At 41.7% G+C, this 25509-nt stretch overlaps 1 protein-coding gene across 2 annotated transcripts in view; it reads left to right on the top strand.

Moving 5' to 3' along the window:
• The window catches only part of nup205 (nucleoporin 205), a 127444-nt gene that overhangs the window by 80188 nt on the left and 21747 nt on the right, over positions 1–25509 (top strand). For both annotated transcript variants that reach the window (XM_072268030.1, XM_072268032.1), the window contains 8 exons: positions 1147–1338; positions 5656–5896; positions 6856–6954; positions 10765–10913; positions 12272–12463; positions 18346–18467; positions 22315–22453; positions 23005–23131. In XM_072268030.1, the coding sequence (XP_072124131.1) occupies positions 1147–1338; positions 5656–5896; positions 6856–6954; positions 10765–10913; positions 12272–12463; positions 18346–18467; positions 22315–22453; positions 23005–23131 (1261 nt within the window). The remainder of the gene's footprint in view (positions 1–1146; positions 1339–5655; positions 5897–6855; positions 6955–10764; positions 10914–12271; positions 12464–18345; positions 18468–22314; positions 22454–23004; positions 23132–25509) is intronic.

Below are 25509 nucleotides of genomic sequence, written 5' to 3'. Positions count from 1 at the left end.
TCTATGCTATGGCAACACTCTCAGTAATATAATCCATTTAGTAAACGGCTGTGCTGTACTGAACACGAAGGGTCTGGCCTCACAGCAATACTTACAATGCTACATTCAGTAGTTAAGAAGGCAGATGACATTTGGCCTTCTTTACACAGTGGCTGGAGTTTAAAAATAGGGAGATTTTGCTACAGTTGTACTGGCTGCTGGTGAGGCCTGTCCCCTGGAATACTGTATGCGTTGGTGGTTGCCTTAATGTAGTACAAAGCATCAAAAGCAATCCAAAGGAAATTCACCAGACTTATCCTTGAGATGAGAGGGTTTTCCTACCAAGATAGACAAAATAATTTACGCCAGAATTCCTTGGCATTTAGAAGAATGAGGGGTGATCTTATTAAAGCAAGTGAGATCCTAATTGGGCTCCACAGAGAAGATGTTGGGATGTTTTCAGTAGTTGGAGGGTGTTGAACAAAGGGAAATAACAGCTGTTCTTTTAAAATCGAAGTAAGTAGAAATTTCATCTTGAAGAGGGTGGTGAATCTCCAGAATTTTCTGCCCTGGTGGGTTCTGAAAGCTGGGCTATTAAATACTTAGATGGAGAGATAGAGGGGTCTAGAGAAATGGGACAGAAGAGGAGTAGAGACCAGCAAAAATCAACTTTACTCAGATTGAATGGGGGTGCAGGCTTGAAGTTCTCCTATTTCCCTGTGTTCAGCATTGGGAGAGGATTTGCCTCTGCCACTCCTGTGGATCTTGCTTGGAGTTGGTACTGTGTCCAGAAATGAGCCAATGAATGAATCTTTGCACTTACTGTTATCAGTTTACGGAATAAATAAGGCTTGTTGCCTTACTTCAAAAGCTCTTTTAAGAAAGAGAATGCTCTCCATTATCAAGGACTAGTTATGTTGTAGTTAGTGGTATTTGTCTAGATTGAAGGCTGTTTGAACTCACAACTGTTCCTTTCCACCTGACTTGTTCAGTTGTCTCACTACGTCTAATGCATTGCCAGACCAGCTGTCAAATATAAACATTTCTGGTTCGTTGGAACATTGAAATTGTTTTCAGGTCCTGGACTTTGAGAGAGGAAACCATTTTGAGTGTTGCCAACCACTAAGGTGGGATATTTCGTTCTAACGTTGCATCTGTGTTGTTTAGGAAATCAGCACGATTTTGCAACACGTGGTGGAGAGGAACAAGCTGCGGGAGTGTCTCCATGCCAAGAGGCACATGCTGGAGTCCTGGCGTCAGCTTGTTGAGGTCATTCTGGCGGCCTGTCCCCCCGATCTCATTCAGGGAGAGGACAGGCAGTTGGTCATCCGAGACCTTCTGCACGAGCTCCATGATAAGGTGATACTGAAACAACCTGTGACAAACGTCTATCGTTACTCTGCCACCTATTATCTCAGTACTTAAATTTTAAAAATACATATGCATGGGTAAATTTTAAAAATGATGAGATGAAAAGAGTAGATAGAAATGATTTATTTGCATGGAAAATCAAACTGTAGTAATAGTTTGAGTTGAGTTAAGAACTAGTAAGGTTCAGAAAATACAGGTGGAGGTTGTTTTTAAAACCCCCTAGTGGTAAGTGGTAGAGCATTGTTTAATTCTATGTATCAGAGGCACATATAAAGGTAATAGGGTAATCTTAAGGAACTTTAATCTTCCTTTGGATAGGAGTGTACATTCATGGAATATATAGAAGATGGTTCTCCGGATATGTATGTTGATATTGGTATTAGTTTATTATTGTCACATATGTCAAGATACAGTAAAAAGCTTGTCTTGCACACTGTTCATAAAGATCAAATCATGATGCAGTGCAATGAGGTATAACTAGGTAAAACAATAATTCAGAATAAAGCATAAAAGACACAGAGGAATGCAGTGCAGGTAAACGATAAAGTATAAGAATATAATGATGTAGAGTGAGGGGTCAAGAGTCCATCTTACTGACATATGGGACTATTCGGTTGTCTTATTGTGAGATTGGCATGTGCTTTCAGGCTTTTGTATATTCTGCCTGATGGGAGAAGGGAGAATGCCTGGGGTGGGTGGGGGGGTGGGGGGAGGTGTTTGATTATCCTGGGTGATAGCATTGTAAGGGTACAGACACAAGAAATAAGAGCTCCATTCAAGAATCTGATATTAGAAGAAGCAAGTAGGGTGCAGCAAAAATTCTAGAGAACAACAGATTTGGAGGGAATTAGTAGCTGAATGTAATCAACATGAGTAAAATGAAAATCATTTGAAGAAAATGTAATGGGTTTGAGAGGCATTAAATCGCCAGATCTGGTAATCTGCACCCAAGGTTTTTCAAGTAATTGCTATGCAGGATAGTATTCTCTGGGTGTTATCTTCCAAAGTTTTCTGTATTCTAGAGTAATTGGTACAGATTAGAAGGTAACCATGTAAACTCACTGTTAATTAAAGAAGGGAGAGAAACAAAACTGTGATTTGATAGCAGTTATTGTGACATTACTTGGAAAAGTGTTGGCATCTATTTTTAAGGAAGTGGTCACAGGACCTTTAATAAGTAACTGTAAGATTAAGCAAAACCAGTACTGACTTCTCAAAGAAAAATCATGCTGAGAAATGATGAGAATTCTGCGATGTAATAAGCAGAATAGATAGAGGTGGACCAGTTATTATACTTGGGCGTCCAGAAGGCCTTCGATAAAGTGCCACACAAGACAGTACTTACAAAAAGCAGAAATGCAAAAAGTGGAATAAAATATTGGCCTGGATTGAGGTTTGGTTAATGGACAAGAATCAGAGAGTAGAAAGAAAGAGGTTACTTCAGTGGAGAATGTGTCTAAAGAGGTGCCACAGGAATCAGTGCAAGGCATCGCCAGTGATTTGCTGAAGATATAAAGTTGGGCTATGAGAAGGATGTGGAGGAGAGGGACTTTGTGAAAGATTGAGCACATGGTAGTTGGAATAATGTATGGAAAAAGAGGCCGTCTGCTTGGGTAGAAAAAAAAACAAAATTTAACTTTTTTTCAGTGATGAAAGATTGAAATGTTTTGGATTCATTTTTGAGAAATTTGTATATCCTTGTGCACAAACCACTGAAAATAACATGTAGGTACAGCATGCAAAGAAGTAAGCAAACAGTACATTGGCCTTTATTACAAGAGCCATTGAGTACAAGAGAAGAAGTTCCTTAATCAAAATTGTCTAGCTGTCTGGTGCAGCTGCACCTACAATATTGTGTGCAAGTCTGGTCACTCAGCCTAAAGAAGTTTATACTTGCAATGAAGAACTGTAATGTAGATTCACTAAGTTGATTCCTTGGATGGTGGGACTAAGCTAGGAAGAAAGGTATTAGCAAGCAAATTCTATATTCCTTGTTTTTTTAGTGTCAGGTTATTTCATTGTAAAGATACAATAGTTTTGTAACAAAACAAAGATTCATATGTTTGTAAAGATATAAAAATCTTATGGCTTTCTATGGGTAGGGTACATTTCACTGTATGTTTTGATATACATGTGACAAATAAATCTGAACCTTCCCTCTGATTACTTGATTCTCCCTGGGTCTTCTGGTTTCCACCCACATTTCTAGTACGTGCTTGCTGATAAATTAGTTGGCCACTGTAAATTACCCCAAGTAGAGGCTCATGGTAGGATAATTGGAGGGGGTTTATAGATAGGTTTGATTTCAAAGGTCCATTTAATGTCAGAGAAATGTATACAATGTACATCCTGAAATACTTTTTCTTTGCAACCTTCCACCAAAACAGAGGAGTGCCCCCAAAGAATGAATGACAGTTAAATGTTAGAACCCCAAAGTGACCCCCCAGCTCCACACACAAGTAGCAGCAAAGCAACAATCCCCCCCCCACCACCGAGCACTTCAGCCTACAGCAAAGCATCAGCAAAGACACAGACTTGCAGTACCCCAAAGACTACTCGTTCAGCCAGTATTCGACATACCACAGGCTTTCTCCCTCCCTAATAAGGGAGAAAGAGATGTCTCTGTTTCACAGTGAGAGGGGAGACGTAACAGACAACTCACTTATTTACGATGTTAAAAGTCTATTGAGTTGCTTTTTCCAAGCTCTGTGCCCAAAGAAATCGGATCTCTGGGCACACAGCCAGCAGCCAGCTAGCTGCTTTTGCTCGTCCATCTCCCACGACACACCAGATTCCTTCAGAGACACCTAACTTTGGTCCACCCTTCTCTAGAGCCATGAGATCTCGGAACTCCAAAGGCGAGCGAGTCTCTTAGGCTGCATCCTTGGCATATCAAATAATGGCCAGTTGTGAAACCCCGAGAACAGGTTTCGTTCCCGCAAAGAACCAAAATCAGCGTGTAACTCCAGGTCAGGGCCTTCAAAAGAACCCTGAAGGGAAAAACAGGGATATTAAAGATGGAAATAGAACTGTTTCCCAAGATGCAAGCAAAGGAGTTGCCGTTTGGTGCCATTAACCTCCTAAGCTCCTCCTCCTAACAGCTAACACGAAAAGTAGCACTACTGATTTAAATACTGCACAACCTCCTACACTGCCAGCAAATTTGAGAAACTAGGATTAGAAGTCCACCTTAACTGAATGGGGTTGCATTAGAAACACTAGCCAACTGAAGGGCGAAATACAAAAGATTTCAAGTCCCTTATGGGTGAGGCTGTCTAGAATTTGGGGTCAAAATCTCAGGGTAAGAGGATCTGAGCTGAAAGTAAGTCTCCTGCCCTAGGGAGTAGTGAAACTTTGCAATTCTCTAATCATTAGACCTGTGATGGCTTAGTTGCCATGTATGCTCAAAACAGAGAATGATAGAGTTTTGTCTATTATGAGGTTAGTACAAGAAATTGGTGCTGAGTGAAAGGAAAGCCTTGTTGAATGACAGAGCTGGTCTAAGGGACCAGATGGTCTGCTTCCTTGTATTTTTCATTCTTAAAAGCAATTTCTTAATTTCCCATAATCCAGGCACAAGGATAGAACTGAAGTGCTTGTTGCATTTTGCTCTGACAAGATAAATTATTTTAAAAATGAAACCTGCTCAGTGTAACTTTAGATCTATCAATATGTTTAATTTTCCATTAAGCAGGAATAACGCTTTCCTCTCATGTCATTAGCAAGAAAGATGAAGACATATCAGTTGCTTTTTGGGTCACTGTTTCATTAGATAGTTTGTACTTGACTTTTACACACCCGACACTCAATGTCGCATTTGTTTAGTAAGTGACTTGTTAATGGTGTGTCAGTTTGGGTACTTTTCTTAAATCTCTTAAATGGCATGATTTTGGAGGTCTCTTAACTTTTGGTTGAAAGGACAAATGTATTATAAGAGTAAATGGAAAAGGACAGAGAAGGGAAGCATGGAGCGGTAAAACAAATAGGATGGAAATGAACTGAGATTTAGTACTTAGAAGACTGAATACAGTTACATAATCAAACTGGTAAGGAGATTTTAAAAAAATCATAGTGAAAGAAATAGGAAAATCAAAAGGACTAAACTGTATGCAAATATGTGGTTGGAGCAATAGAATAATCTAGAGCAGGTGCTAGTGACTCACCATCTTATTTTTAGGAATTGCTGGTTAACAGCTCAAAAAATAAAACAAATCTTGGCACAGGTGTATCGCATTGAGCTACATGGGGATGTACCTTGGTGCTCCGGAGTGAGATGGTTTTGCACTCTACATCTCTCCCACTTAGATCCTTAATGAGGAGGCTGCCCAGGAACTCATGCCCGTGGTAGCTGGAACAGTGTTCACGCTAACCGCTCACCTCAGCCAGACGGTCCGCAATGAGCAGAAGCAGGCACTCAGTGCCCATTCTCAGAGTATCCTCAATGGGAGCATTGCACCAGGAGATGTATCAGCCAGCTTTGGTTCCATCGGAGATTCTTCGCTTCACATCATCCTCCGGAAGCTTCTGGATTTTGTCCTCAGAACAGGTAGATTCCACTGAAAATGTCACTGTTGTTCACTGAGTAAATAGGCTCTTGGAGCAGGGACTCCAACTGTGTTGGTTTTAATCTACCCTAGCATTTCTAAAATGGCATCTGCTGAGATTAAGTTCAAGAGCCGTGAGATAATGTTGCAGCTTTATGAAAGTCTGGTTAGACTGCACTTGGAATATTGTGTTCGTTTCTGATCACCTCATGATAGGAAGGATGTGGAAGCTTTGGAGAGGCTGCAGACGAGGTTTACCAGCATTCTGCCTGGATTAGAGAGCATGTCTGAGGAGGGTAGGCTGAATGAGCTAGGGTTTTTCTCCTTGGAGCGAAGGAGGATGAGAGGTGATTTGTTAGAGAAGTACGAGATAAGAGGCATATATCAAGTAGATTGCCAGAATTTTTCCCAGAGTGGAAATGGCTAATACAAGGGGCCATAGTTTTCATGTGGTTGGAGGAAAGCATAGGGGGAATATCAGAGTTGAGTATTTTAATACTGAGAATGGGGGTGGGGGGAAGGGTGCATTGAAAGTGCTTCCAGGGGTAGTGGTAGAGGCAGATATATTAGGGCCATTTAAGATAGGCACATGGAAGATAGAAAGATGGAGGGCTATGTAGAAAGGAAGGGTTGATCTTAGAGTAGGTTAAGGGTCAGCACAACATTGTGGCTGAAGGGACTGTACTGTACTGTTCTATGTTTAGATGAAAGCTAACAATTATTTGTCAATAGCCACTCAACTTTTCCTGTTTTAAATAATGGGGAATTCCATAATAAAGAAACCTAACGTTCCACTTTTTTTAATCAGTCTGTGTGAAGAAATTAGAAGATTAAAGAAATTATCTAACTTTTATAAATCAGTTTTTGGTGGCGTTTTATTCATTTCCTAATACACTGGCGGCCACTCTTGGTGCAGTGCAAGTGGCCAGGTGACTTGTACTTACATATGTCGTTGTTGCAGGTGGGGGTTTCCAGCGTGTAAGAGCACACCTCTATGGAGCACTGTTGTATTACCTGCAGATAAGTCAGAAGCCTGATGAACCAGACACATTGGAAACAGGTAAGAGGATGGATTTCTGAGTGTCTGTGAGCAATGGCTTTTTCTTGTGTAGCATTTCTGATCATCCATCTGAGTGATCTGGAACCAAGGAGTGGAATCTAATACTCGGTCAATTAAAATGCAGAACCGTTTGGATTTAAAGTATTAGATCATTTCCATCACAATTATTCCTTTTCTGGATCTCTCTCTCTCCTTTTTCAGAGATAAATCCATGGGGACTCTCAGCTACCTTGACTAATCCTCTTCCCACCCTCTCTTGCTAAGATGCTATTCCATGACATCTGAAATGTCCTTTTTCAGGAATTGTGTCTCCCCTTCTACAGTAGTTGATGGAGCCCTTTCTCACATTTCCTCTGTTTCTCAGACTTCTGCTCTGAATTCCAGCCTCATCTTTCTCTCCCCACACTTTTCCACCTTCCAGTGGGACCCCTCTCTCTGTGAATACCTGCTCTGCTCATCCCTTCATAACCATCCATCCTCGACTCCTTCAACCAAAGGAGTTGCACTACTTGTTTCTACACCTACCTTCTCACCATCACCCAGGAATCTAAACAGCCCTTCCAGCTGAGGCAAAGATTCATGTGTACCTTCTCCAACCTCATCTACCGTACTCGGCTCTTGCAATACAACCTCCTCCGTAACAGTAAAACCAAAGACACACGAGGTAGTCAGTTTGCAGAGTATCTGACCCCTGTTCACAATGGCCAGCTGTGTACAATTTCAATTCCCATTCCTACAGTGACCTGTCCATCCTCTGCCTTATCAATTGTCAGGGTGAGACCCAATGCAACCTAGAAGAACAGTGTCTCCTATTCTAACTGGGTTGTTTACAATTCAATGAATATTGAATTTTCCAGTTGTAGGCACCCTTAGCTCCTGTGTTCCCCTCTCTCAATCTGCCTCAGGTCCTTCCATTTCCCTTTGATGCTCCCCATCATGCATGTTTATGCCTCTCTCCCTGCTGGTTTTATCAACCTACTACCCACAAACTGCACCCACCATATCCCCTTACCCCCATCTTCTTCCTTTCATTTTTCTCTCATCTCTCCTTCTGTGGTTCCCATTATGACCCCCTTTCACCTATTTTCATTCACCCACTTTACACAGTTTTTTCTTTCTCCCTTCCCCCACTAACTCCCCCACCCCCGAAAAATGTTTCTAACTGCCATTCACCTCTCCCCTAATGATTCCCATTCTCACTACCATATCAGAAGTGCTTTGTGTTTCTGCTGATCTTCCTCCTGCAGCTGTGTCATCTCTGTCTGCCTTCATCTGTCCATCCATCTACTACTATCTTGCACCTTCCTTAGCTGTTATCCTAAACCCCTCCTCAGTCCAGCATTTCCTTTCTTGCTCTTTTCTCCTCTCCGTACTGGCAATCTCACCTTTCTACACTCATTCTGATGCAGGGTTTTGACAATTCCTTTCCCCCACCGGCACTAATGAGTTCTTGGTTATTATCCCGATTATTGCCATTCTTGCTTCTCGGAATCCGGAATTTGTATCCTTTGTGTCCTCACGATTTACCCTTCAGTCTCTGTCTCTGCCTTCATCCTTCGCTCCCTGTCCTGGATCTATCTGCAATTTTTCTTTGACCCGTCACTCACCTGCCTCTGTTTCCCATCTCCACCTTTCACCACCTGGCTTCTTGTGCCCTTTATCCTTCACCCCTCAATCTAGCTTTCATTTACCAGCCCATGTCTCACTCCTCCTCCTCTTAATGGCAGTCTTCTCTCTCTACTCTCAGTCCTCATGCAGACTTTCAACCCAAAATGTCAATTATTCCTTCCCCAACCATCAGAATGAGGTTTAATATCATTGGCATAAATCGTGAATTTTGTTGTTTTGTGGCAGAGGTACATTGCCATGTATAAAGCAATAAATTACAATAAGAAATATATATAAAAAATATAGTAAGTAGTGCAAAAAGAGGGTAAAAAAAATAGTGAGGTAACATTCATGGGTTCATTGTCCATTCAGAATTCTGATGCCGAAGAAGAAGAAGCTGTTTCTAATATGCTGAGTGTGTGTCTTCAGGGTCCTCTACTTACTCCTTGATTGGTAGCAATGAGAAGAAGGCATGTCCTGGGTGGTGTGGCTCCTTAATGCTGGATGCTGCCTTCTATAGGCATTGCCTTCTGAAAATGACCTCGGTGCTATGGAGGCTTGTGCCCATGATGAAGCTGGCTGAGTTTATAACTTTCTGTAGCTTTTTCTGATCTTGTGCATTGGCCCCTCCACACCAGACAGTGATGCAACCAGTTAGAATGCTCTCCATAGTACATCTATAGAGATTTGTAAGAGTCGGTAGTGACAGACCGAGTCTCCTCAAACTCCTAATGAAATATAGCCTATATCATGCCTTTATAATTGCATCAATATGTTGGCAGGATAGACGTTCAGAGATGTTGACTTCCAGGAATTTCAAACTGCTCACCCTTTCCACTGCTAATCCCTTGATGAGGACTGGTGTGTGTTTCCCTCGACCTTCCCTTCCTGAAATCCACAATCAGTTCCTTGCTTGCTCTTAATAACATTGAATGCAAGGTTGTTGTTGCGACAACACTCAGCCAGCTGAGCTATCTCCCTGCAGTACGCCTCTTCGTCACCATATCAAATAATAGTTGCGTCAGCAGCAAATTTATTGACAGCAGTTGAGCTGTTTCTAGCCACGCAGTCATGGTTGTTCAGTGAATAGAATAGTGGGCTTACCATAGGTGCACTCAACTGCTGAGTTCCTTCAGTATTTTTTTCCTCAGAACCTACCATCAGACCAGACTGTTTTGAAACAAGAGCTTCTGCATATGCTGGAAATCTTGAGCAACACATACAACGTGCTGGAAGAACTCAGCCAGTCAGGCAACATCCATGGAGGGGTGTAAACACTTGACATTTCACGCTGAAACCCTGCCCCCTTCCTTTCCAGACCTGATTAAGGTTTTCGGCTTAAAACGTTAGCTGTTTATTCCCCTCCATAGATGCTGCCTGACTTGCTGAGTTCCTTTGGTATTTTATGCGTGAGACTGTACTTAAACCCAGATCCCAAAAGTAAAAGGCAAATAGAATGATAGCTTTGCTGGATGAGGCAGTTATTACCTTATTTAGCTCACACATCAGGTATGGTGAATTTCGGAGAAAATGCGAACATAATTCAAACACAGCATTTGACTGGGAAGTGCTCATTCCATTGAGACGCAAGCAGTGCTGGTAAGATTAGAAACCTTGATTCATGTTTCTTTCAACAGATCTCATGCCACTGAAGCTTACTATTAACACATTCCGTGTTTCTCTGACTGAAAGCTTGAACTTAGTGCTGATTAATGGTAGAAATTAGGAACTACATTTCTGTGTGGCATAGTGTAATATCACATGCTGCCAAGGGTAGCCTTTTTTAACTTATTTCTGTTAAACATATTTTTAAGAAAAATATACCTTTCTCCAGGTCTGTTTTCAGTCTTTTTTTTTACTTATTCTATGCTGTGATTGGGAAGTAAAGAGAAAATTAGTCAGCCATAGACCCAAGGTTGGGTTCATGTCATTAAACTTTGAGCCATGTGTATTGGTTTATGAGTGCACATCCAGAACTAGAGGGAAAAGTAACCAGACTGAAAATGTGAGGCATTCAGCTGCATTGCGCCATTTTGTGAATGCACAAGTCTTTTGTTTTGAAACTTGACCATTACTCTGCCACTTGATACACAAGATTTCAGGTTGTCGAAGAAATGGATGGATGAACTGCAAAGAGAATAGTGTAATGCTGCCATCTGCCTCTTAACGTGCAATTCTGTTCTTCCAATTTTTGTATTTTAGGAAAGCAAACCATGTGGGAGAGGCTCATCGCTCCAGAAGATGAGTACACCAAGCTGCAAAAGGACAACATGAACATCATCGAGAGTTACGGCGCATCACTGATGGAAGTTGTCTGTCGAGATGCTTGTGATGGGCACGAAATTGGTCAAGTAAGTATGAATAGACATGCCCAGGGACCAATCTGTGGGATTTGACCGTTCCATTATTAGACTCGGTATCAAGTAACACTCATTCTAATATGTAAGTGAACAGCAGTGTGCTTGTATTTGATTTGCAAAATGAAACTAGAATCAGAATGAAGTTTATTACCACTGGCATATGTTGTGAAATTTGTTGTTTTGCAGCAGCAGTACAGGGCAAGACAAAGTTGCTGTAATTTATAAAATCGATAAATATTGCAAAGAAGTAGTGATCATGGACCATTCCAAAATCAAATATTGGAGAGGAAGGAGGCATTCCTCCACTGAGTGTGTGTCTTTAGGATCCTGTACCTTCACCCTGATGGTAGTAATGAGAAGAGGGTGTTTCCTGTATGGTGCATCTCCTTAATGATGGATGCCGCCTACTTGAGGTGCAGCCTTTTGATCATGTCCTCTGGCAGGGTGGATTGCCCATGATGGAGCTGGCTGAATTCAGAACACTTTGCAGCCTTTTTCGATCCTGTGCATTTTCAAAATGAAAATAGTTGCCATTTCAACACTTTTCTTCCACCCCAGGAAAGCCTTAACCTTTTTGACTGAGATGTTCCCTTGATATACTGAATTGTATATCAAGGTGATTGTATCATGTAATGTACTACAAACCAGTGAGTGTCAGTTTCAGTTCCCGTTCTCTGTAATTAGATGATTTATGCAGAGTGCCTGAGACCAGGATCTGACTGAGTGCCGACTGCTGGTGAGGACATGGTTGACATGCTTATAGACTTCTCCATAGCTGAATAAACAAGAAATCAGAAATAAGGTTCATCACCCTGATGAACTTGTGTTTTACCTTTATTTTGTCTAGTCATCTCCATACCAAATAGATGCAGTCCCTTAGTTAAGAGGGTGTGGGTTGTTACCTAACCCCAATCCTCAAATTGACCCTTTACACACAGAATAACATCTTTTGCAGAGCAACCACAAAATGCTGGAGGAACTCAGCGGGTCAGCAGCATCTTTGGAGAGGATTAAACAGTCAACTGCTTTGGGCTAAGACCCTTCATCAGGACTGAAGGGGATTCTGAATTCAGCAGCTCCATCATGGGCACAATCCTTCCCACCAGTGGAGGTGTTGAAAAGGCAGTGGCTCAAGAAGGCAGCGTCCATCATTGAGGACCCGCACCATCTGAGTCTTGATGAAGGGTCTTGGCCTGAAACGTCAACTGTCTATTCATTTCTTTGGTATTAGTTGCTTCATGATCTGCTAAGTTCCTGCAGCATTTTGAGTCTGTTGCTCTGAATTTCTAGCATCTGCAGAATCTCTTTGTGTTTATGAATAACATATTGAGTTGATATTCTTGTTTCAGATGCTTGCACTGGCAGTGTTAGACCGAATTGTGGCTATTGACCAGCACCAGCAGTGGCTCTACTACCTCACCAACAGTGGTTACCTGAAGGCATTGGCAGATAGCTTGTTGCAGGATGACAGCATCCTTCAGAGCATGCTCAGTATCAAGCCTCCTTTACTGAAAGCCTTGTACCTTTATGAATCCAAAATGGTAAGTGTGTGCTTGCCCTTCTTCGAGCAGGCTTGTGTTAAAAATGGAGGGAAGGATTAGAACAAACTTCGAGTAGGTTAAAGGTCTGCACCTTTTAGCTTAAATTAAGTTTTATCTGTGGAACTCTCTGCCTAGTGAAGCAGTAGAGGCTACCAAAGTGAATATATTTAAGACAAGTTTGGATAGATTTTTGCATAGTAGGAGAAAAGGTGAGAGATAAGACCATGGCCAGATCAGCCATGATCTTGTTGAATGGCAGAGCTAGCTCGACGGGCCAGTTGGCCTACTCCTGCTCCGATTTCTTATGATCTAACTCTTTGTGGGTAGAGGGCTTGTATTCTGCTGTACTGTACTACAGTGCTCCAGTGCCTATAAAAAGTATTCCCCCCCCCCCAAGAAGTTTTCATGTTTCGTTTTACAGCGTTGAATCACAGTGGATTTAATTTGGTTTTTATTGACACTGATCAACAGAAAAAGACTCTTCGTGTCAAAGTGAAACAGGTCTCTACAAAAGTGATCACTGGTGCAACCAATTGGTTTCAGAGCTCACATAAAAAAAAATCTGAGGTGCAAAGGGACTTGGGAGTCCTTGTGCAGAACACCATAAAGGTTAACTTGCAGGTTGAGTCGGTGGTGAGGAAGGCAAATGCCGCGTTAGCATTCATTTCAAAAGATCTAGAATACAAGAGCAGGGATGTGATGCTGAGGCTCTGTAAGGGACTGGTGAGGCCTCACCTTGAGTATTGTAAACAGTTTTGGGCCCCTCATCTTAGAAAAGATGTGCTGGCATTGGAGAGGGTCCAGAGGAGGTTCACAAGAATGATTCCAGGAATGAAAGAGTTATCAGACGAGGAACATTTGATGGCTGTGGGTCTGTACTTGCTGGAATTCAGAAGGAGGAGGAGGGAATTTCATTGAAATCTTTTGAATTTTGAAAGGCCTAGACAGAGTAGATGTGGAAAGGCTGTTTTCCAAGGTGAGAGAGTCTAGGACAAGAGGACACAGCCTCAGGATAGAGGGGTGCCCTTTTAAAACAGATATGGAGAAACTTCTTTAGCCAAAGTGCGGTGAATTTGTGGAAGTTGTTGCCACATGCAGCTGTGGTGGCCAGATTGTTGGGTGTATCCAAGGCAGAGATTGATAAGTTCTTGATTGGACATGACATCAAAAGTTATGGGGAGAAGGCTGGGAACTGGAGTTGAGGAGGAGAAAAAAAATAGATCAGCCATGATTGAATGGCGGAGCAGACTCGATTGGCTAGATGACCTAATTCTGCTCCTATGTCTTAGGGTCATAATTAGTTAAATGGAGATCACCTGTGTGCAGTCAAGGTGTTTCAATTGATTGTAGTAAAAATACACCTGTATCTGGAAGGTCTAGCTGCTGGTGAGTCAGTATCCTGGCAAAAACTACATCCTGAAGATAAAAGAACACTCCAAGCAACTCTGAAAAGGTTATTGAAAAGCACAAGTCAGGAGATGGATACCAGAAAATGTCCAAGTCACCAAATACCTCTTGGAGTACAGTTAAGTCAACATCAAGAAATGGATAGAATATGGCACAGCTATAAATCTGCCTAGAGTAGCCTGTCTTCAAAAACTGAGTGACTATGCAAGAAGGGAACTAGTGAAGGAGGCCACCAAGAAACCTGTGGTAACTCTGAGGAGCTACAAGCTTCAGTGGCTGAGATGGAAGAGACTGCATATACAACTGTTGCCTGGGTGCTTCACCAGTCGCAGCTTTCTGGGAGAGTGGCAAACAGAAAGCCACTGTTGAAAAAAACTCATGAAATCTTGGCTAGAGTTTGCCAGAAGGCACGTGGGAGACTCTGAAGTCAGCTGGAAGAAGGTTCTATGGTCTGATGAAATCAAAATTGAGCTTTATGGCTATCAGTCAAACACTGCACATCACCAAAAACAAGAGCCCTATTGTGAAGCATGGTGGTGGCTGTAATATGCTGTGGGATGTGTCACTGCAGCAGGCCCTGGAAGGCTTGCGAAGGCAGAGGGTAAAATGAATGCAGCAAAATACAGGGAAATCCTGGAAGGAAACCTGATGCAGTCTGCAAGAGAACTGCGATTTGGGAGAAGGTTTGTTTTCCATCAAGACAATGACCCCCAAGCATAAAGCCAAAGCTACATAGGAATGGCTTAAAAACAACAAAGTTAATGTCCTGGAGTGGCCAAGTCAGAGTCCAGACCTCAATCCAACTGAGAATTTGTGGCTGGACTTGAAAAGTGCTGTTCACTCACAATCCCCATGTGATCTGACAGAGATTGAGCAGTTTTGTAAAGAAGAATGGGGGAAAAATTGCATTGTCCAGATGTGCAAAGTTGATAGAGACCCATCCACACAGACTCAGGGCTGTAATTGCTGCCGAAAGCGCATCTACTAAATAATTACTTGAAAGGGGTGAATAATTATGCAATCAATTATTTTGTGTTTAATGATTGTAATAAATTGAGACCAATTTGTAAAAATTTGTTTTCACTTTGACATAAGAGTCTTTTCTATTGATCAGTGTTAAAAAAAGCCAAATTAAATCCACTGTGACTGGTTGTTATAAAACAATAAAATATGAAAGTTTGTGGGGGGTGGGGGGGTGGTGCTGAATACTTTTCTCGGCACTGTATATTCTGTGTAACAGAAACAGACCCTTCAGTCTGTCTAGTCTGCCAGTCTGGTTTTCTGTCTTGTCCCATTTACCCACACCAGGACCATAGACCTCCATACCTTGCTCATTCATGTACCTATTCAAACTTCCCTTAGATGTTACAATTGAACCCATATTGACCACTTCCATGAGGAGACTGTAATGATTCCAGATATTGGTAATGAGTATGAACTGAGAACTGAGTTTGTAATGCTAGATTGTAAGTGAGTGTTTGAACTCTCCGGTCCTCCCCACCCAGTGACTCAGTGTTACTGATTGAGAGGCAATCATTAGGCAGCCTAAATGATTGTACTTGCTAAGTAGGTTTTTATTTATTATTTATGTTATGGGTTACTGATAACACCATTCCAGCAGGCAAATTGTTGTCCCTCTACCTCCTGGCATCACTTCCCTTGTTTACTTGTCCATTCATGATTATGTCATTTGGAGTGGAATTTCTTATGCTGATCCAAGTTCTTTGGGACTGGTGATTCCTGATTTGGAGATTAGTGATATGAATTTTGTGAGAATGTTCAATTGTTGTAAATGTGCTTAGATAACATGCTCACAGATGAATGTAATAACTATACACTTAAAGAAAACAGTTTGTCTTCAGAATTAACAATTTGTTCCATAACAGCTTTTAGGAATCATTTTTGGGCCCACAGTGAGACTTGGACTCCCTCCTCCCACCTTCAAATAGATCCTGTAAACCCTCTGCTCTTCCTGCTTCAGTGCTCTGTAGAAGTGAACACCCAAATGCTGGCTCTGATTATCAGAACAGAATATTACACCACAGGAACAGGCCCTTCAGCCCACAGTGTTGTAATGAGACAGTTAAATTTGTAAATAGATGGCCAACTAAACTAACAACAAATTTGCTGGTGAACGTAGCAGGCCAGGCAGCATCTCTAGGAAGAGGTACAGTCGACGTTTCGGGCCGAGACCCTTCGTCAGGACTAACTGAAGGAAGAGCACCACCAATCTTTGTATCATCTGCAAACTTACTAAAGCACACATCTACATTTTCATCCAGGTCATTTATATGCATCACAAGCAGCAGATTCCCAGTACAGATCCCTGTGGAACACCACACCTCTAGCTGGAATAAGTCCCTTGAACCACTATCCTGTCTTCTATGGGCAAGTCAATTCACCATGATCCCATGCTTCTTATTCTTCTGGATGAGCCTTGTCAAGTGCTTTATGAATATCCATGTAGACAACATCCACAGCTCTATTTTCATGAATCACCCTCGTCACCTCAAGTTAGTAAGACATGACTTGCCCCGCACAAAGCCATGCTAGATCTCCCTAATTAGGTCATGATTTTCCAAATGCTCATAAATCCTATCCCTAAGAATTCTCTCCACTGACGTGACTCATCAGTCTATGGTTTCCGAGATTATTCCTGGTTTCCTTCTTAAGTAATGGAACAATATTAGCTATTCGCCAGACCTCTATGATCTCATCTGTTGCTAGATAGGAAACAAAGATATTGGTCAAGGCCCCAGCAATCTCATCTCTTGCCTCTTTCAATAACCTGGGGTATATTCTAACAGGCCTTGGGGACTTAATCACCTTAATACTCTTTAAGAGACCCAATACTTCTTCCTCCTTTACTTCGAAATGGCCTAGCGTATTAATGTATTAATACGCTCGGCAGTGATTCCCCCCTCCTCGTCCTTTTCCTTGGGAAGTGTTGATGTAAGTTACTCATTAAGGACCACACCCACATCCTCTGTATCCAAGCAAATGTTTCTCCCCCCACCCTTCCCATCTTTGTGTAGCCCTACCCTCACCCTAGTTATCCTCTTGCATTTAACGTATGTATAGAATCTCTTGGGATTATCTGTATTCCTACTTGCCGAAGACTTTCCATGCCATTTCTGGCTTTCATAATTTCCCTTCCTGAGTTCTTTCTTAGCTTTATAATTCTAAAGGGCTCAATTTGATTCCATATTTCAAAGCTTTACAACTTTCCCTTTTTCTGCTTGAATAAATTCATCACCTCTGTCAACATCCAGGAGTCTCTTATCTTGCCTTTCTTGTCCTTCCTTCTGACTGGAACATACCTGACCTGTTCTCTGTGCAGTTGGTCTTTAAGGACCAACATGTTGAATGTGGACTTGCCCTTAAACAGCAGTTTCCAATCAACTCTTCCTAGCTCCTGCCTAATGCTCTTGTAATTTCCCCTGCTCCAATTTATTACTCTCCTGCATCGTCGATACTTATCCTTATCTATAGGTATCTTAAAACGTAATGAGTTCTGGTCACTGTTCTCTAAATGCTGACCCACTGAAAGGTCAGTTACCTGGCCAGATTCATTAGCCAACACCAGGTCCAGTACAGCCCCTCTTTTTTTTTTAAGATAGAGTACATATTGATTGAAGAAACCCTCTTGGATGCGCCTGGTAAATTCTGCTCCATCTAAAGCCCTTGCACTAAGAAAGTCCCAGTTTATATGAGGGAAGTTGAAGTTTCCTATGACAACAACCTTATTGTCTTTACACCTTCCCTTAATCTACCTGCAATTCTGTAACTCAATGTTCCAATGGCTATTGTAGTACAATCCCATCAGGGTGATCACACCCTTTCAATTTTTGAGTTCTACCATATAGGCTCAGTGGATGAGCTCTTCATTATTGTACTCATGAGTGCTGCTGATATTGTCCCTGATTAACAGTGCAACTCCACCCCCCCACCCTTGTACCTTTCTCTCTGTGTTTTCTGTGACATTGAAATCCTGGGGACATGAAGCACACAATTCTGTCCTCCTGTCAACCATTAACATCGCTGCCTGTTTTTACTAGCCCTGACATCTATCTTCCTCTACAACCCTCTACTTTCTGACCTGGTGTTCTGGTTCCTGTCGCCCTGCCCCACTAGTTTAAACCTTCCCGAGTAGCACTAATGAATGGTCAGGATATTGTGACCATCAGTATGCTGGGCAGAAGCTGCAGAGGCAGGGATGGAGAGAAGGATGTTGTGAACGTGCAAGAGACCAAAACTGGAGAAGTGAAGCAATTCAACTAATAAAACTTAAAAGGATGACTCTTCATTTGGTCCTTTCAGAAACATCAGTTTCTTATTTTTGTTCTCTTAAATCACAATTGTTTTTATTTAAATCTATTGTAATCTCAAGTTTTACAAAATTAATAGCAAAACTTTTTAAATTGTTTTAAAATATTTGCTTTTAGTGAAGTTTTTCTGTTCTAAATATTCACTAGGCGTTCTTGACAAGAGTAGCTAAGATCCACCAGGGAACTGAGGGGCTTCTGACAGCTGGGGTCATTGTTCGCCTCTCCCAGTGCCAGGTCTACGATCATCGGCCTGAGACTGAGTCACACAGGTATGGAGTGTGAGTTTGAAAATTTCATGGTATGGTTCTGTGTAATGGTTCCTGTTAATATACAGAAGTGTACTCTAATTTGTTTGCATGGATTCTCTTGCCAAGTCCAAAGCTGTCATTGTGAAAGCAAAGGAGTGAATTAGGTATGAGGATTTTAGTCTTACTGCAACACACACAAAATGCTGGAAGAACTCAGTAGGCCAGGCAGTATCTATGGAAAAAAGTACAGTCGATGTTTCGGGCTGAGACCCTTCGGCAGAACTTACTGTTTTGTTTGTCGTGTGTGAAAATTAACTGATTTTTTTTTTTGTAAAATGTCTATTTAAAATAAAAGTTGGGCTCACTTTGTTAGCTACAGTAGTGTACCTTATAATGTAGCCACAGGAGTGGAAGCCATTGCGTTTTTTTCACTTGTGGGCATTGACTTCAAGGTTTGAAATATTGTACATTCGGAGGTGCTCTTTTGTACACCACTGTTGTAACACATGATTATTTGAGTTACTGTCACCTTCAGTAACTGTCAGCTTGAATCAGTCTAGTCATTCTCCACTGAATTCTCTCATTAACAGGGTGCTTTTGCCCACAGAACTTCTGCTCACTGGACTTTTTTTGTTTATTGTACCATTCTCTGTAAAATCTAGAGCCTTTTGTGTGTGAAAATCCCATGAGATCAGTAGTTTCTGAGATACTCAAACCACCCCATCACCACCAACAATCATTCCATGGTCAAAATCACTTGGATCGCATTTCTTCCTCCTTCTGATGTTTGGTTTGAACAGCAGCTGAACCTCTTGTCCATGTTGGCATGCTTTGAGCTGCTCCCTCAGGATTGGCTGATTAGATATTTGAATTTATGAGCAGGCGTGTAGGTGTACCTGACAAAGTGACCACAGATTGCTTTGCTTTTACCTTCCCCAAAAAACACAAAGCAGACCCTTCGATCTTCTGTGGGACACTTACCGTGTTATAAATGGGATAGTATAATGGGCTGGGTTGATCAAATCCAATATTTCAAGTGTTCAAGATGTGGTAATAAGCGTACAAGCACAACAAAGTAACTTAAGCCTAATTTATTATAATAAAATAGAAAGCTCAAATAAACCACATGAAATATTACAAAAACACAAGAAAATACTACGAAGCAAGTCACAAAGATTTCAGAGCTCATGTTTCTTAGTCACCACTGGATTGTTGCTGTTGTCGAGGGAACTGGAATTCAGACTTGCTCATGAAACCACCCCTGACTCCCTGGCATCAGTCGTGATTTCCAGCTCTCAGTCCAAACCAACCCGGGAAAGTCATCCCAATAATTTTGAATTTCACAAGCACAGGGAGATAGACAAGCTCTTTGATCTTTTGTCTCAACACAGCCTGTTTTTTCAGGCACATCCCGTATCCATTAACCCAGTCCTCATAAATCAATTCAACACTCCCCATTATCTCATGGCACACAACATTCCTTTGGACTTAGGAAAGAGCGCTAATATTACATATAAGCCAAAATCCAAAAAATAATCCCTCAAGCCAACTTGACAGACACTAAAGAAGAGTCCATCAGACTAGCTCTCAAAGTGACCAATAGACTTTTGTCAGTAACAGACATCCTCATGTTAATGATGTCTGAGACCAAGAAAGAATCCAGCTGCTATCAACAAGCATTAGACATTAACGGACCTACAGTGTTTACCTTGTACAGACACTCTACATGCTGCGAGCTCAGAAAGAGCTAAATTGTTGCGTTGAACTGTTCAGACATTCATTCCATGTTTTACAAAATTTAATATCACGAAAATGAATTCAGAACAGGTCTGGCACTTTAAAACTGGACAATTGTGACACACAGTAGGAAGCAGAAAAATTATGTTTTGTAACCTCATGAGTGAGTATATCCTATTCCTCTCTGTGTACTATAATTACATGGGTCATCTGTCTGAAAACTGATTATGTATGCACTGTTCATTAAAGGCGCATGCAGTATGGTGGAGAATCTATGTCTTTAATGATTACAGAAGCCAACAAATGATGCCAAGCTTGAACTGAATCATTATTAACCATTCTTACCAGAGGTACTAGTTGCAAGGTCTTCCTATTAAAGGGTCCCATCCATCAAGCGAAAAGCTTTCAGCCAGCTTGACTTATATCACTTACGAAAACGGTTCAAGATGTCAGTTATCAGATTAGATTCTGTTGAAGACTCGAGAATGAGCCTTGTGTTCTAACACTAATTACTGCCCGTCAACCTTCTCTTAAAGTTTTGTCAAAGGCACTACCTAGAGGTACTTTATTCCCTGAAAATTTGGCTCCAGGTCTCATTAGTCTGAAAATAGAACGAAAAGAACCGAATACCAGAGGCATGGTGTTCAGTTCTTCGGTTCAGGGTGGAATTTTGAATTTGAATATATGTGGCATTAAGTGTGTGTGTGTGGGGGGGGGGGGGGAGGTGGCTGTGGATGGCAGCAGTGAAACTGAAACTAGTAGTAAATGAGAGGGAAACTTCTCATTTGGTTAGAGTCCTTCATAACACAAATAGCTATTGGGTGTTAATCATCCCAGCCTCAGGACAACACTTCAAGGTAGCCTGATCAACTGGCATATTCACCAATAATCAACCTCTTACCATGTGTATGGGTTTTCACTGGTGATTGCACATTACTTATTCTCAATGATGCAGCCCTTCACTGCCTACCTTTAGCTCTTTCTGAGCCTGCAGCATGTAGAGTGTCTGTACAAGGTAAACATTGTAGGTCTGTTAATGTCTAATGTTGATAGCAGCTGGATTCTTTCTTAGTCTCAGACATTATTAAGATGAGGATGTCTGTTAATGACAAAGTCTGTTAGTAACTTTGAGAGCGAGGCTGATGGACTCTTTGAGTATAGGCTGATTTGTGGCATATAACGTTTGTGCATTTCAAATAATAAAGATGACCTCTGACCAGCAAGTGTCCTTAATTGTCTGTCCTTGGCACTTAATTTCATTCTGTGCTGTGCTTCCCATAATCAACATCTTAGGGAGGGGGTGGAGGGGTGTTGGTACACCACTGACCTCAGCAGGACAGGAGCACTCAAGGGAAAAAAAGGTGTGACCTCAGGAGCAAATCTGTGACTTGGTGTCCTGTAATGAGCAACTCATGTCATCTCTTACCTGTACCCTTTCCACCATCTACAAGTTACAAGTTAGCGGTGTGATGGAATGTTCTACACTTAATTAGATGAGTACAGCTCTGACACTCAAATAATCCTCTATCCAGGATGCATTTGCTTGCTGCACCATTCACTATCTTCACCACCAGCACAGTGTAGCTACCGTTGTGCAGATAAGGGAAGTGGACAGAAGTTTCCTGAGTGTAAGGGAGAGAGGACATGTGATGTGACAAGTTCCCCCAGTGATACTGACCCGCGCAGTCTCGTGCTCTCCTGCTCAAGTAACACCATCCTCCAGGCTGGAAGTCGTTATGTGAGAAGCAACACTTTGATTCTGTTGGCAATATAGACTTCCATTGGATGGATTTAAACCTGAATTAAACTCTACATGCCAAAGATAAGTTTTAAATGGATTCAGTCAGGTGTGATGGTCATCTTTAACAGATGGGAGCAAGGATTTCTTAAACCCACAGGCAGCATCGAAGCGGAAAAAAACTTGCATGATATTGCCACTAACTGCAGGTTCTGAAATCACACACTATCCTGACTTGAAAATGTATTGCCAAATCCATCTCATTAAAATAGAAGACCTCCTTCAATTCCTGACCTTTATTCGGTAGGTTGTGCAAGTTTCCTTGCCCCTCCCAAGTGTTACAAACCTGTCTGAGTTCAGGATGCATGATTTTGTTTTAATCTTTTTCTACAGTATGCTTTGCATCCGAGACCCATCCGGATTTATCCCAGCCCCTGTGGAGAGGTATCGGCAAATTCTGCTCCCTGCTCTTCAGCTTTTCCAGGTGATGCTGACTTCCAGCACCGGGAAGCATCAGTTGGCTGCAAGTCAGGTAACTGTGCACATTGATCCCCTTCCTCCCACTCCCCCAGATCTATCACCAACATTGCGGAGATGTTCTAAAGCCTAATTGATAAACAAAATTAAAGTCATCTCTTTAAGACTGGTTTGGTTTGGAATTCTCAGGTCAGTAGATGACTTGAATTTTCCAATTAGCGGTATTTTGTAACGTCCAGGAGCAATTTGGTCCAGTCCAGGGGCACGTCCTGTTAAGTGTAATGCTAAGAGGAGGGCCTACCTTCCCCCTCAGTGCACAAATGATCCACGACACTTTGCAGGGAGGGAAAGGGAGGTTTCTGTGTCCGGGCTGATCCTACCTTTGAATCAGCTTCCCTAAAGTAGTTTTTCTAGTTATGACCACGTCACCTTTTCTGGATCTGGATGTGTGAATTGTCTTTCATGGTTCAGTATTATAACAGTGACTGTACCTCAAGAAGTACTTAATTGGCTGACAGTACATTTTGTGATATTCTGAGGTCATGAGAGCTGCTATTCAAATGTAAGCTGTAGTCTTCCTCAGCTGGTTATAATTTCTTTGAACAGGTACTGCAGTTCCTAATCGCCCACTCAGAGCCCATCCAGGCCATCCTACGTTGTCAAGAGATAACTGCGGGATCTCTGCGGGAATTGGCACTTTTAACAGGCATTATAAGCAAAGCAGCCTTACCAGGTAAGTAACAGCGTCATAGAACAACACACACAAAATGCTGGAGGAACTTAGCATGTCAGGCAGCATCTAAGGATGAGCAGTCAATACTTTGAGCAGAGAATCTTCATTAGGACTGTGTCCTGATTAATAGTCATAGAGCTGTAGAATATGGAAGCAAGGCCTGCTCGGCCCATCACACACTTACTGACCATTGTGCCTTTTTAAGCTAATCTTCTGCCTGCATTAATTCCATATCCTTCTATGCACTGCTTATTCAAGTACCTGTCTTAATGTCTGTGATATGATGATAAAAGAATTAATTCACAGCTTTCATCTGTAGGAGAGAGTTGTCATTAGGTTAGCCCCCTCTATTGCTGTGTTATGGCATTCAGATTGTGTAGACTCTTGATGTTATTCCATGATACCTGATGGTAAGATGATTAATACATTTGGTCCTGAGCTAGAAGGCTGTTTGATCTGAAGCCTACTGATTCAGTTGGCTTTTCCAAGATCATCTATAGTAATTCCGTGTTTGCACCTCTGGAGAGAGGACCATGCGCACACAAAATGCTGGAGGAAATTTATCTGCTGGGTTCCCCCAGCACTGTGTGTGTGTTGCACAAGATTTCCAGCATCTGTAGAATTCCTTGTGTCTTTGGAGAGAGGGCCAGGTTGCTAATCTCACCCCTGCCACCACTCTTTCCTGCTTGGTAAGTGGGTGCTGTTGCATGAGTTGTCCTCAAAGACACTACTAGAAAGTTGGTTAGCTTGTGCTCTCAGAACAAGAAATAAAATTATCTGCAAGTCTCATTGTAGATAGTTATATTATGGCCCCTACTGTGTGGACAAATCAGTTGCACTGTCAAAATGTGTTAACACATAGAAGGGGTACACTTGTAGTACCTGTGCCAGTGGGGTAGAGATAAAGAACTCTTCAGTCTAACCCCATCTTGCCAGTCCATAGCTCTGTAACTTGTGGTTAAGTATATGTATATACAAATATTAAGACATGCTGGATCTACCATCCTTTCGCGAGTGCATTCCCAACACCAAGCAATGTCTGTGTGACTTTTTTTGCATTTTACTTCTCTGATTGTTCAATGGCCCTGTCTTTTAATCCCATTGCAAGGCAAAATAGTATTTCTTCTATCTTTCCTCATAGCTATAATACCCCAATCCTGGCATCACCTCGTGAATATGCTCTACACTCTCTCCAGTGCGATCACATCTTTCCCCTAATGGACTGACCAGAAATGTTAGCAGTAAAAATCTGACCTATCCAGAGTTTTATATAGGTGCGACCTTTTTGTTTTTAAAGATTGTGCCTCTGCCAAGAAAGGAAAGCATCTCCCATGCCTTTTTAACCTCCTATCAATCCTGTTAATTCGTAAATTAATCCTTTTCTGATAAGGCCTCAGGTCGCTATTAATTTGCAAATCAGCAGAGTTGGTAGCTTCAGGTGGGATAGGCGGAGAGGCTATTCAATGAAGGGAAAGGTTGACCTAGCTGGACCCTAATTTCTTCTGTTCCACACTTTTATCCTGCTTTGTCCCTTTGGGCAGGTGAATGATTCTTTACTGTACTATATATTGGTTTATAAAGAGGTAATGCTTGGTAAGTCCTGTATATGAAGCCATTGTCACGTTAATCATTATACTGCTAATACCAGTCTACTTGTGTACCATGCCTCCAAAGCCAGGATATCCTGCCCAGAATTAAATCAGTACTCTAAATGTGGTCTAACCATAATTAAATCATTTTTGCCCCTTTGAATGCCAGCTTTCTCATGATAAGGATGAACCTATACTCACCCATATTCACTGAGCGTACTCATTTAATCCTGATTAAAGGTCTTGGCCCGAAATGTCAACTCCATTCCTTAGGAGCTGCCTGACCTCCTGTGTTCCTCCAGCAATTCTTGTGTGTTACGATGAATGTAGTATTAGTCTTTAAAAGTCTTGTTCCTGCGTGCCTTCTGGATTTCAGTACTTTCTGCATACAAGACCCTAAGCTGCTACTTTATAGTTCTTGGCTCTGATCTGGTCCATAAAATGATCTTGAACTTCCACCCCCATCCTCTACCCTCTATGTTCCCCTCCCTCACTTACACCTCTCTGGCATTGATTGCTCACTTACAGTAGTTCATTAGAAGAGTTCATTCATAACTTCTTTCCTTCATCATTGCTGTTTACTTAAAGTCAAATCAAGTTTAATTATTATTCAAACCATACGTGATATAGCCGAGTGAGACAGCATTCCTCTGGGGCCAAGGTGCAAAAACATGTGTATTCAAAATAAGAGGAAGGAAGAAAAGAACATAGTCACATAAAAAGCAAATTTTTAGACCACGTTCCTGAGCAACAAGTCCTGCAAATCGATGGTTCCCAGCAGTCCATTCT

This window comes from Mobula birostris, chromosome 9 (assembly GCF_030028105.1).
Source record: "Mobula birostris isolate sMobBir1 chromosome 9, sMobBir1.hap1, whole genome shotgun sequence".
In the NCBI taxonomy this organism is placed as follows: Eukaryota; Metazoa; Chordata; class Chondrichthyes; order Myliobatiformes; family Myliobatidae; genus Mobula; species Mobula birostris.
Note: the sequence above shows the minus strand (reverse complement) of the source record. Positions and strands in the feature narration are given on the sequence as shown.